A 12729-nucleotide genomic window follows, 5' to 3' on the forward strand; every position below is an offset into this window, starting at 1 on the left:
GGATGAGAGGAATCTACCATTGGTGGGTACCTCTCCAGGAGCGGAACAAAGAAAGAGTGGGAACACACAGAAAGTTCGTGTCATCCTTTGTGCCATCTGCCTCATGGTGACCTGCTTTGGGTCCATTCCATCTAATTCCTCCATCATTCCTGGCTGGGGTATGGACACAAAAAATATTTATCTACACTCGAGGAAAGGTTGGAATCTTGACACAAAGAAACTTTCAGCTTTCTTTGTTGACACAAAGAAACTAAGGGGAAGGGCTGGGCATGTTGGCTCATGCCTGTAATTCCAGCACTTTGGGAGGCTGAGGCGGGCAGATCACATGAGGTCAGGAGTTTGAGACCAGCCTGGCCATCATGGTGAAATCCTGTCTCTACTAAAAATACAAAAATTAGCCAAGCATGGTGGCACACGGCTGAAATCCCACCTAATTGCTTGAACCGAGGAAGCGGAGGCTGCAGTAAAGCCAGGATTTCACCACTGCACCGCAGCCTGGGCAACCGAGTGAGACTCCATCTCAAAAAAAAAAAAAAAAAAAACTAAAGGGAGGCCCTCAAAAACATGCACTTTGAAATTAAGCAAAAAGTCAGTAAATTAGATATCTGTGATTCAACTTGTAAGAATGTCAGCCAAAAAAACAGCTTGCTTGGCACAGTCTTCGGGACATCAGTGTCCTGTCCTTCCTTCCTTGTCTCCTCTCAGGTTGTGTGGGAGGGAGATTCAGGGGGGAGCCTGAGGTTGCATGTGTCTCAGTCTCATACCAAGGTTTGGCCAACTATGGAAAAGAAAGGCACTTTCTTGGTTATCTAAAAGGCTGCAGGTGCATGAGTTAGAGGTTGTGTGGTATTTGTGGGGTGGGAGGGAGAAAAGGCAGAGACGGCAGCCTGTGCATAGTCATTGTGTTTTATTAGATCTCGTATATTTCTTATTTTACAAAATATATAGAAGAGCCCAAAATGCAAAGCAGTCAACAGTCTTCTGATGGGGAAAGAGGGCTCTCTAGGGGCCCTCCCCTCGGATTCTGGCTGACTGGGAAGGTAAGCTGAATGGGACAAGCAGGTGTGCTAAGGGGTGGCAGCATGTCTGGGGTGCTGACAATGGGGTTGGAACCTGGGTCCTATGGTCCCTGCCCTCTAGGTGTGCTAAGGGGCATCTCTGCGTAGACTGAGTAGAGCAAGAGGAGACCCTAGGGAACTGAGGAGGTTATCTGGGGGGTTGAGTAGAGCCCAGGTTGATTGAAGATTCTGGTGAATGCCCCCACACTAGGTTCAGATGCTATGCCTGCCCCCTGCTTCCCTCTCCCTTCTAAGACATCCACTGTGGGGAGTGATAGGCCCAAGTTCAGGAAGGTCCCTAGTCTATAGAGAGCATGGGAAAGAAAAACTCAAGTCATAGCCATCAACAGGGACTCTGAGCAGGGAGGGTGGGATGAAACTTTGGCAGGCATCAGCCAGGACATCTCGCATCCACATTCCCTCGCCACAGCCACCACCAACACATGCAGGAAGGAAGGAGAGGAATTAATGCCAGGGAGGAGCCAGGTATCTAGCCCCAGGCTCTCCATGGACACCGAAGAGGGTGTGGAAAACTTCTGGGGCATTTCCAAAAAGATAAAATCTTCTGCAAAGCCTGGAAACTTATATTTTGATGGCCTGTGGTAGCAGACGTTTTGAACTTGGAGCTATAACCTGGTATGCCTGAGCACTTACAATCTGTCCAGGCCTTTCTACTCAACCCCAGCCACCCCCTAGGACTTATGCATTGACTCAGGCCCAATATTTCTCCCTATACATTTCTGTCCCCCTCCCACAGGACTCTGAAAGGCTGGTCTGAGAGACCAGCCAGTGCCAAGAATGGAGCATTCTCTCTGAGAAGGGAGTCTTAGGGGAAATGTTTATGAGGTCAGGGATGGGGAAGCACCATAGCAGGAGACATCTGTCTAGTGTTGTGGTTTCTAGAGTGGGGGTAGGAGGTGGGGTACCACTCAATTCCTACAGGAGGGGCACTTTTAGCACTGGGTGTCAGGCAGGAAGGTGGTGAGAGCTGGTGGGAGTTGGGAACACCCTCCAGATGCACTCTGCCCACTCTCTGGACCCTTTAGCTCCAGAGATCTGGACTACTGAATCCCCAAGCTCTTGGATCCCTACAGCCCCCAGAGAGGGCTAGGACGAGGATAGACCTGGGAAGAGAAGGGTGAGGTCCACCTGGACTAGGGCTAGATCATGGTGCCCCCAGGAAACACTGACCCCCCTCTCCTGGGGGACTAGATGACATTGTCAAAGAGCTGCATGGACCTCATGATGTTCTCATCCTGTGGCCATGGTGTGACAAGGCAGATTGAAGAAAGAGAAAGAGAAAGAGCTTATCAGAGACAGGGAGAGGGACACTGAGTCAGAGATGGGGACATTCAAAGGCACAGAGGAAGGAGATGCCCAGAGAGTCCTGAGGTAGGGAAGGGGTCAGCCTCCCACAAAGGAATAGGATTGACATGTGGGGGTGAGGTAGGGAGGTGGTATTCTGCCCAAAGAAGCTTTTGCCTACATTACTGAATCAGGCCTGAGTCCTGGTCAGGGTAATGTAGAGGGCAGGGATCTGTACCTTTTGACAAGACTCAATGAATTCCTCAATGGTCACCACACCATCCTTGTTTCTGTCCATCTTCTGCAAAAAGGTAGTCAGGCAGGGAGAACAGGAGGAATGGCAAGAGAGAGGCAGACAGCAGTCTGGTGAGTTCCCTGCTGATTCTTGGCCTCCTTCCCTTCACTCCAGGGCCCTCCAGCCTACCCCATCCCAAGCACCTGGAAGAAGCTCTCCACGTGTTCCCTTGGGGCCTCTTCCCGGAGTGCAGGGTACGTGTACTTGCCCATCATGTCATAGATGGACTTCATGATGTCAAGCATTTCCTGTTAGGCCAAGAGAGAAGAGGCTCCTTCCTCAGAGCCTCCAGCCTCCCTTGATCCCTTGCCTGTGGGCATATGTGGGTCATATTTCCCTCCCATCACCTTCTGCACACCACCCCCATCACCGCCACAGCCCACCAGCCCTTCAGTTGCCCTGCACCTCCTTGGTGATGCAGCCGTCCTTGTTGAGGTCATACAGGTTGAAGGCCCAATTCAGCCTGTCATCTACAGTTCCCCGAAGAATCACCGACAAACCAGCCACAAAATCCTGGGAAGGAGGCAGGAGGGAGCTGTGTCTTCAGGTACTCTTCACCCAACCCCTTCTCTGGGTTTGGCCTGGAGATCCTGGCCCTGAAGTCCCAGGAAACAGGCTTCCCAGGCCCACCTTGCCCAGCTCACCTCAAAACTGACTGAGCCATCATGGTTGGTGTCAAAGGCATTGAAGAGAAAAGTGGCATAGGTGCTGGAGTCTGCAGGGTGAGTGTGGAAAAGTAAGTTGACTTCCCACGGGAGAGGACTTCCTCCCTCTGTGGAGCTCCCTATACCCCGCATCACCTTAGCATTCCCAGCCCCTCCAGAAATCCTCCCTGGCTCAGCCTAGAGATGGACAGCTTCTCCCCCTTGGGCCTTGTCCCCTCACCTCCTTGAGGAAAAAACTGGGAGTAAATCTGCTTGAAGTTCTCCTCGTTGACAATTCCGCTGGGACATTCCTGGAAGAGGAGGGGACCAGGCTGAGGGCAGAGACAAAATCCCCTTCCATTCACCCCACCTCCCTCCGTGGCCCAACACTCCCAGGGAGGGGAGAAATCTTCAAGCCTCCAGAGGACTCACCACATGGCTCATGTGATGGGAGGCAAGACTTCTTTCCCAGTGCACAAATGAAAAACATGGAACGAAACTGGCAGTCTACAGGTACCACTTCCTTTATGGACCCGCCCCAGAACGTCCAGCTAGAAGTTCGGTCTCAGGGCCTTGCCTCCCTTCCGCCCGCACCTCAAGCACCCAAGCCATGCTTTGTGGGAAACTGTGGACCGGCCCAGGTTCTTCTGTCCCACCCTCGTTGAGTTTGGCCTCGCCTTGCACTCACGTTCTTGAAGCCCCGGTACAGGACCTGCAACTCCTTGCGAGTGAACTTGGTTTGCTCCTGCAGCTGCTCCAGACCCTCGGGCCGGTGACACACGGTAGACAATTCAAACTCATCCTCCACGCTGTCTGCAGGAGCAGTAGGGAGGACAGCCGCGCCTCAGGCCCGGCCTCCGCGACCCCTTTTCAAATCACTGACCCCATTCATTCACCCTCCTCCCAGTCCCATCCGATGCCGGAGACCAGGCTGCCAGTTCCCTGGGCCCCTAGCTGAGGACGCTGAGGCAAGGAGAAAAGATGCTGGCCATCTTCGAAGTCTATGAGCGGGCCAAGGCCAGGCCTGGCCCCAGAGCCAGGGATCCGACTCAGTGCTCGCCCCTGGGTCCTGGATCCCTGGTTTTTTTCTGGGCTGGGCGGGGCCCTCCTCGTGTTAGAAAGTGAGGAGTGGTAAAAGCGCGTTCGAGAGGGCGCGTCTGAGGGTCAGAGCTCTGGGCCTTCGGGGACCAACTCAGATTCGCCCCGCCCCCCCCAGCCCTGCCCCACCCACGCCCTCCCCGCGCCCCGCCCCGTCTATCCCAGCCAGCCATGCCTGAGCCATGCCCCGCCCAGCTCAGCCAACCTCCATCCAGACCCCACACCCGGCTCCAACTCAGTCCCGCCCCGCCCCCACGTCCAGCGCCCAAGCAAGTACCCCCAACAAGCGCTCGCATGGCTGTCCCGCCCCGCCCCGCCCCCACCAGGAGCGTAAGTCACCTGGGTCCAGCAGGCGGGGTCTGTGGGGGCGGAGGGAGGCTGGGGCGGCTAATGCTGAAGGGAGCGAACTGTCACCGAGAAAGCGGAAGACCCGGCCAACTGCAAACACACACCTCGCCCCTCACACTCACCGCAAACCTCACACCCCAGCCCGCGCAAAGGCACACCCAACAAGCACAGACACACACGAAATGGACCCCACGCACACAAGCTTGCGGGACTCACACCTGACCTTTTCCGAATCCACCCCCGTGTGGGACCCAAGTCCAACATAACAGCACGCTCAAATAAGTACAAAACGGGCCTTTATGGCTTGCAAAATGCAGTATGATCCTGTGAGGTGGGAAAAGCCCAACTGAGGAAACGGAGACCTAGAGACAAAGCGAGGTCACTCAACTCGAGATCACTCAGCAGGGAACCAGGCTGGGACAGAAAACCCAAATACCCTGGCGTCTAGAGCAGGGTGGGTGCCATCCTCTACACCCGTCACCATCTGTTCAGGGCACGGGCAACACATATCAGAGGCCCACAACACAGTGGGGACAGGGCGGCCACAGAGTTGCAGACACTAACCCAGCTAAGCCACATACGGACCCTCACGGCCGCCTGGTCTCGCCACAGCCACACAGGCTCAGGCCTCAGCCCGGTCACACTGGTCACGCCCACACTCTTGGGTCCCACCCAGTTTTGCTGGAGCAGTGACGCCCACATGCACTCGGGCCCTTTCCCCCAACTGACCACGCCCACGCACGCTGGTACCAGCCGCGCTCGCACACACAGTAGCCACGCCCCTTATGCTTCAGCCCCGCCAGTGCCCACCTCTGTGCGCGCGCGCACGCACATACACACACACACACACACACACACACACACACACACACACACGAAGGCCTGGACACGCCCCCATACACACCCGCAGGTCTGGGGCATGCATGCACATACACATACACACACGCAGGACTGGGGCGCACCCCCCACACACGCAAGCCTGGGCCATGCGCGCGTACACACACACGCACGCAGGCCTGGGGCACGCCCCCCCCATACACACCCGTAGGCCTGGGGCATGCATGCGCACACACACACGCAGGCCTGGGACATGAGCGCGCACACACACGCAGGCCTGGGGCACACGCACACATACACGCAGGCCTAGGGTGTGCGCACACACGCACTCACACATCGGGCCCCGCCCCCGGAAGCACAGGAGAGGCACTTGCTTTCACTGACTGAGGGCAGGGCTTGGGGCCCGCAGCACGGCAGCAGCTTGAGGAATCGCTGCTTCAGCGCTTTTTTAGTGGGCCCTGGAGGGTGGCCTGGGAAGAGAGAAGACCCCAGGAAGGCACATTAACTCCCATTGTCTCTCTGTTCCCTGTCCCCTCCCCACCAGTCACAAATCAACCCCATCTGGGGAGGGGGCTGGGGGAGGAATTGGAGTGGGGGAAGGGTGGCTGGAATAGGGTTAGGGGAGCCCAGTGGGTCCATAGAGGTGAGACTCAGGCACTTTGTTTAATGGGATGAGGCCGATGACAGCGAGACGGCAAGGAGGTGGCAGTGGCCTCAGTGTCTTTGCTGACCTAGTGCCCTTGGCTCAAGTGCCATGGCTGGACCTCTCAGGGTGACGTCCAACCCAAGGATTGCCTGGGTAGGAACACCTCTCTCATACACACACCTATGATGACAGGCATGTACAGTGACATGTAGAATGATAAATCACAGTGATGGATGCCAGGGCGACAGCTTGATATCCAGTAACTCACACCTGATGGCCTAATATGCATGCTCCAACACACACACACACACACACACACACACACACACACACACACGACTATGATCTGGTACTCCTTAACCTAAACATATACAAATGAGGAGACCTAAGTAAAACAGGGTGCACACACATGGAGACCCACATAGGCCATCTCTCACACAGCATGATCAAACCACAAGAACACACAATGCCTCTAGACATCATGACACATTAGTCTACTAAGAACACTATGACACATTGTGACTTTATAACATGATACATTTGAAGGTTGTCGTGACACATACCCATATCATACTGTGGCCTGGGTCCCCATGGCACCCAGATATCTGAGGCTGTACCTCACCCATAGAGTCTTCATTTTTCCTGGGTACACCCAGTTTTCTTTCTTGTAACCCCTTCTCATTCCAAGGTGACCAGAATCTTTCTGCCAAAGGGCAGGGTTCCTCATCAGCTAACTTATCTACCCTAAACTGCAGCCCCTACCCAGCCCTTTCCAGTATGGCTTGCTCTTTGAAGGTAAAATAATAGACTTTGAGACAACAAGAGATCTTGGAGGTGAGTATTCTGGTGTATTGTGGGGTCATCCAGGGCCCACTGATCACAACTCGCCTTCACCTCCTTCCCCCTTATTTCTGCACATGTCCTGCAGCTCTGACTGACTGGAGGACCCTCAGTATTTGTGTGTGTGTGTGTGTGTGTGTGTGTGTGTGTGTGTGTCTGTCTGTCTGTCTGTCTGTCTCCCAGCTGCACTGCATCCAGATTCCTGGGTCACAGTCCACCGGATCGGACACAGTGGCTAAAGTCGGCCTCAGTCCATTCCTGAAGGGGTCTAACTTCCTTTAGTTAAAGGTTACTCCCCCTCCATATACCCCACCCTCCCAATCCAGGCTTCACCTTCCAGACCAGGAGGGTAACTGGGTGAGTAACCATCTCCTCCCCTTCAACATATCCTTACCTCCTCCCACCCCAGGAGCCATGGAGAGGTGGGAAGGAGGCGGTGGACCAGGCAGGGGGATCGATGGAGGCCTGGCCTCCGGCCCAGGGCTCCATTAGCCTGGACTCTGGTTTCCTGAAGCCGGATTGCACCTGGGGCCTCCAATGGTGAAGTCGCCCAACTTAGGGGTGGCTTTCCTGCTCCCCACCCCAGCCCCTACCTGTTTCCAAGCCTCTGTCTCCTCTAAAGGTGGGAAGAGAATGGCTGCCTGGGATTCCCAGATGAACCCTCTTCCCCCTTTCCCATCTAAATTGGATGGTAAGTTAGAGGACAATCAACTTCACCTTTTCCAGATCGAGTGAGAACAAGCTCACCCCAGCTGTCCCAATTCATCTCGGTCCAACTCCCTGTTCCCCACTCCACCCCAATAAAGGCAGCAGAGCATGGAGGGTGAGCTAGGAGTTTTCTGCCCTTACTGAACCCTAGAGCAGGCAATTCATCAACCTTCCTCTTGTTACTAGCTTCCTTCATATTTTTCCAGTTCTTCCAGGCATCTACCCTGCAGTGCCCCGTGATTCTGGCCTGTCTTCCTGTCCAGGTGGCACTGGGGAACACCCACGCCATGGAGCTACACAGTTCTTGCCATGAAGAGGAGGCGGAGGTCAAAACTCCCAAAGGGGAAGCAGAAGTGCTCTCCTCTCCACCCCAATATTACTCTCCTTACTGACTTTGGGGTGGGGTGGGGAGGGGAGTTGGTTTTTCCACTCTCAGTGTCTAGGCCTTGGAGACATTCTGCCCTTGGATCCTGATGGGAGCCTGGAGAGGCAAGAGGGCTTGGGAAGCAGGGTCCCTGATATGATCCACTCCTCATCCCTAATCAGAGCTGGGCTATAAATGTCTCCATCACAATGTTCACACTCTTTTCCCTCCACAACCCACCTCCTCCCAAGCCTTGGGTATGGAGCTGGTATACCCTCAGGGAGCTCTGGAAACAGGCACATACACAACCTGATACTCAAAGAGGCTCAGCCACACACTGTGCCACTCAGGCCTGGCCACATCCACCATCTTACAAAGCCACATGCCCTGTCACTCTCACACATACAGCCACATCCCTCTCCCACACACAGGCTCACACAGTTACATACTTTGTACTCTCTCACATACAGAACACAGAGTCACACCCTGTGTCTGTCACACACTGAGCCCATACACCCCATAAGCTACACTGCACAGACGGAGGTGTGGAGAGAATGCATAGGCACTGTGGTGGGCCCCTGACTCCAAAAAGGACCGTCCAGAAATCTGGTGTTATCTCAGGATCCCTGGAACCCCCCTCTTCTACTCCAGACACTCCTTCCCTATCTCCAGACCCCTCCAGGTATCCCCCAGAATCCCCTTGCCTCCTCATCTCCACACCCCAGTCCTTCCACACTGTACCCCTCATCACCTCCTGACACCTTATCCTCTGGATTCCCTCCTCCCTCCATATCTACTCCTTAAGGCCTCCTCTTCCCCTCTGCCAGATGTCGTATCCCCCAAGCACCCCTACTCACCTTGCAGATGCCTGTCCCATCACTCACCTGCTCATCCCTGCCCCCAGTCATGAAGACAGAGAAATATCCCCTCCCCGGTGCTGTGGGGCAGCAGCTCAGACGTGCCAGGACACCTGGATTACCTTCCAAGGAGACAGGCTCAAAGAGGCCAAACTGCTCCAGGACCTTGACAAACAGAGCGAGGACCACGAGCACAGCAACCATCTCCAGCCCTTCCAGGTTCATGGTGGGCCTGGGGCATGGCCCCTACAGGGCTGAGGTTCAGACACGCCCGCTGGCTGCCTCACAGCACCTCCCCCTCAGGCTCCCCAGCCTGAGTAGGATCGCCTGCAGCCTCCCTCCCCCTCTCCCTCCCTGGATCTCCTCCCTCTCCCCCCTCACCCCGCCTCTGCCCCACAAGCCTCCCAACCACAGCCGCCGCCTCTTCCTCTTCATAGGGCCACCTCAGCCTTTGGACTGGCACCTCCTCAGGAACCTTTGGTGCAAAGAATAGGGACCAGGACAGGACAAGATATGGGCCAGAGGAGGGAGGGGGCAGTGACCTGCCTCTGTCCCTGAGGAGTGCTTCCCCTAGACATCCTGTGGCTAGTCTGTGCCAAAGGGAGGGGGCACAAGGAGCTGAACTTAGGGAGAAGACACGGAAGGGCAGGGTGTATGTGTGTGAGAAACCACCATCTGCACGTGTATCAGTAATCAGATGCATGGGTCAGAACATGTTACAGTGGCCGGGTGTTTCCTGTGTGTATATTCCTTTTTGTCAGTATGGGAGTGCGTATGTCTCCTCTTATGTGTGTGTCTTTGTTCACTTACATGTGATTGTGCACCTGTCACAAAGGTGTGTGTCTGGTGTATGGTTATGCATTTCAACTCTTACACATATGGGTATGTGAGCCGGTGTCCGGTCTGCATGTGTGGGAGTCTGTTGGAGTATTGGTAAGTGTGCATGGGGAGTGAGGTTTTTGCGTTTTAGTAGGGTTGTAGGATGTGGGTCTGAAGTTTGTGAGGTATGGGTGTGTCATAATTTGGAGGGTGGGTCTACCGTGGTGTCATTGTACTGGCATGGAATTGTATGAGAATGGGGGGAGAAGGTACTGACCTCTCTTGCTAGGAGGACACCATCAGTATCGATTTGGTTGCCATGGAGACTGTGAGGTGGAAAGCACTCTCTTCCCACAGGCCACAGACAGTGAAACTGAGGCCCAAGGGAGGGGGGATAAGATCCAGTAGTCTAGGCAGAAAAAGGCCACTTAACCCCATTAAGACCCTCTGGGGAGGGGACTTATTGCAGCTGCCTTTGGGGCCAAGAGATCCAAGCTTCTTTCGAGAGGAGGGAAACTGTGTTGGCTCCTTCTGGCTGGGATCTCATCCAGGAGATGCCAAAGCCCTACCTGCTCCTCAGAAACTGTTATTGAGCTGATAGAGAAGCCCAGATGCTGTAGGAGGGAAATCTGAACCCTCTAAGGGGGCCACCCCTCTGGCCAGCATCCCCAGAGTCCCTCCCTCCTCTTCCCTGCCCCTTCTTGGTGGGTGGGAGGGTGTGTAGAGGGGTGGGGAGAGGCCTACAGAGACAATAAGAAACAAGACTTGGCCTCTGGGTCAGTAACAGCATTACTACCACTGCTGGCTAATGGCGACTGAGCGTTCACTACGTACTAGATAACGCGCTCTGTGCTTACAGGCATTGTAACACCGAATTTTCACAATAACCCTATGAAGGCAGTACTATTATCCTTGTATTACAGGTGGTGAAACTAGGTCAAAGATAAGCAAATCTCCAAGATCAGAGCTTCACTTTTAACCCAGTCCGACTCTGAGCCTTCACTCTAAACCACCACACTACACTGGCTCCCTTCTTAGAAAGCTGGCCCACGCAGGAGCCCCAGTTTAGGGGGACTGGCCCCAGAAGGAGCCCTCCCTCTTGTCCAGCTCTTGGATAACTGTGTCTCAGCCCAATTTGTGGGATGGGGACCAGTCCCTATGGCCCCAGTTTAGGTTGGCTGATCTGCAGTTCTAAATAGTCACCACCAGGGGGCAGGAGTCCAACCTCACATGCCTCTTCCCTCTCCCCCGACCCGCCCCATCAGGGAAGGTGTCGGAACATGATGTTTCACACAGGCTTTTTTTTTTTTTTGAGACAGGGTCTCACTCTGTTACCCAGGCTAAAGTGCAGTGCACTAGCGATTCTCGTGTCTCAGCTACCAAGTACCTGGGATTACGGGTGTGTGCCGCCACTTCCAGCTGATTTTTATATTTTTGAACTTGAACTCCGGACCTCCGGTGATCCGCCCGCCTTGGCCTCCAAAGTGTTTGGATTACAGGTGTGAGCCACCACACCCGGCTGATTTTTATATTTTTAAGTAGGGTTTCGCCCTGTTGGCCGGGCTGGTCTCAAACTCCTGGCCTCAAGTGATCTGCCCACCTCGGCCTCCCAAAGTCCTGGAATTCCAGGCGTCAGCCACCGTCCAGCCTCAAACAGGCTTGGTCTTCTATTCCACTCCCTTTTCCTAGGAAAAAGTCTATTCAGAGGTTGCTTACAGTTTCTCACATCTTAGAGGTTACTTACTTACAGATGAAACCAGCAAATATCTCCCTATGACTGTCCAACTTCCACCCCTGGCATTTAATATTCTTCCCTCTACCCTCATCAGGGTAGATACTTTTGTTTCAGCCGGTTTAGCCTCCTCACTGTAGCCCAAATACACCAAACTCTGTCCTATCTCTGTGCTTTGCTCTTACCATCTCTTCTGCCAGGGCTGCCCTTCCTTCTGCTTTTCCTCTTATCTATCCACTACAGGCAGCTTAAATTCCCTTCCCCTCAGAGCCTCCAGCCTTCAGTTGTCTACCAGTAACCTGAATTCCTACTAAATTCCTTGCAGAGGACTCAAAACTCAGCAGGGAATTCTGTAATTTTATCAGTGGGAACAGTAAAAGCTTGTGTAGCATAGTAGGTGACAGGGTGCCAGACTCCCTAAGTTCAAATCCCAGCTTTGCAACTTGCATTAACTAGATGGGCTCTCAACCTCTGTATATCTCAGTTTCCCATCTCATATGGTTGTTGGGAGGGGGGGGCGATAAAGTAATATATGGAAAGTTGTTAGAATAACACCTAGCACAGGCTGGGCATGGTGGCTCATGCCCGTAATCCCAGTACTTTGGGAGGCCAAGGCAGGCAGACCACTTGAGGTCAGGAGTTTGAGAACATTCTGGCCAACATGGTGAAACTTTGTCTCTACTAAAAATACAAAAATTAGCCTGGCATGGTGGCACACATGCCTGTAATCCCAGCTACTCAGGAGGCTGAGGCAGGAGAATCACTTGAGCCCAGGAGGCAGGGGTTGCAGTAAGCCAAGATAGTACCACTGCACTCCAGCCTGGGTGACAGAGCAAGACTACATCTCAAAAATAAAGAATAACATCTAGGGGCCAGGGGCGGTGGCTCACGCCTATAATCCCAGCACTTTGGGAGGCGGATGCGGGCAGATCATGAGGTCAAGAGATCAAGACCATCCTGGTCAACATGGTGAAACCCCATCTCTACTAAAAATACAAAAATTAGCTGGGCATGGTGGCACGCGCCTGTAGTCCCAGCTACTCAGGAGGCTGAGGCAGGAGAATTGCTTGAACCCAGGAGACGGAGGTTGTGGTGAGCCGAGATTGCGCCATTGCACTGCAGCCTGGGTAACAAGAGTGGAACTCTGTCTCAAAAAAAAAAAAAAAAAAAAAAAAAAA

At 53.9% G+C, this 12729-nt stretch overlaps 1 protein-coding gene across 7 annotated transcripts in view; it reads right to left on the bottom strand.

The window, feature by feature from the left end:
- Positions 1–885: 885 nt before the first annotated feature.
- Positions 886–12729, bottom strand: part of KCNIP2 (potassium voltage-gated channel interacting protein 2) — a 20552-nt gene continuing 8708 nt past the window's right edge. For 2 of the 7 annotated variants that reach the window (XM_032281403.1, XM_032281402.1), the window contains exons 2-8: positions 3991–4115; positions 3544–3613; positions 3303–3373; positions 3064–3171; positions 2802–2906; positions 2602–2664; positions 886–2314 (exon numbers count right to left, since the gene is read on the bottom strand). In XM_032281403.1, the coding sequence (XP_032137294.1) occupies positions 2267–2314; positions 2602–2664; positions 2802–2906; positions 3064–3171; positions 3303–3373; positions 3544–3613; positions 3991–4115 (590 nt within the window). In that variant the 3' untranslated portion in view covers positions 886–2266. Of the gene's footprint in view, positions 2315–2601; positions 2665–2801; positions 2907–3063; positions 3172–3302; positions 3374–3543; positions 3614–3990; positions 4116–4739; positions 4839–5959; positions 6056–9122; positions 9297–12729 lie in introns of those variants that run through there. The other 5 variants (XM_032281397.1, XM_032281404.1, XM_032281399.1 and 2 more) reach the window with 5 other exon arrangements.

This window comes from Sapajus apella, unplaced genomic scaffold (assembly GCF_009761245.1).
Source record: "Sapajus apella isolate SASKATOON/1434 unplaced genomic scaffold, GSC_monkey_1.0 scaffold13, whole genome shotgun sequence".
Taxonomy (NCBI): domain Eukaryota; kingdom Metazoa; phylum Chordata; class Mammalia; order Primates; family Cebidae; genus Sapajus; species Sapajus apella.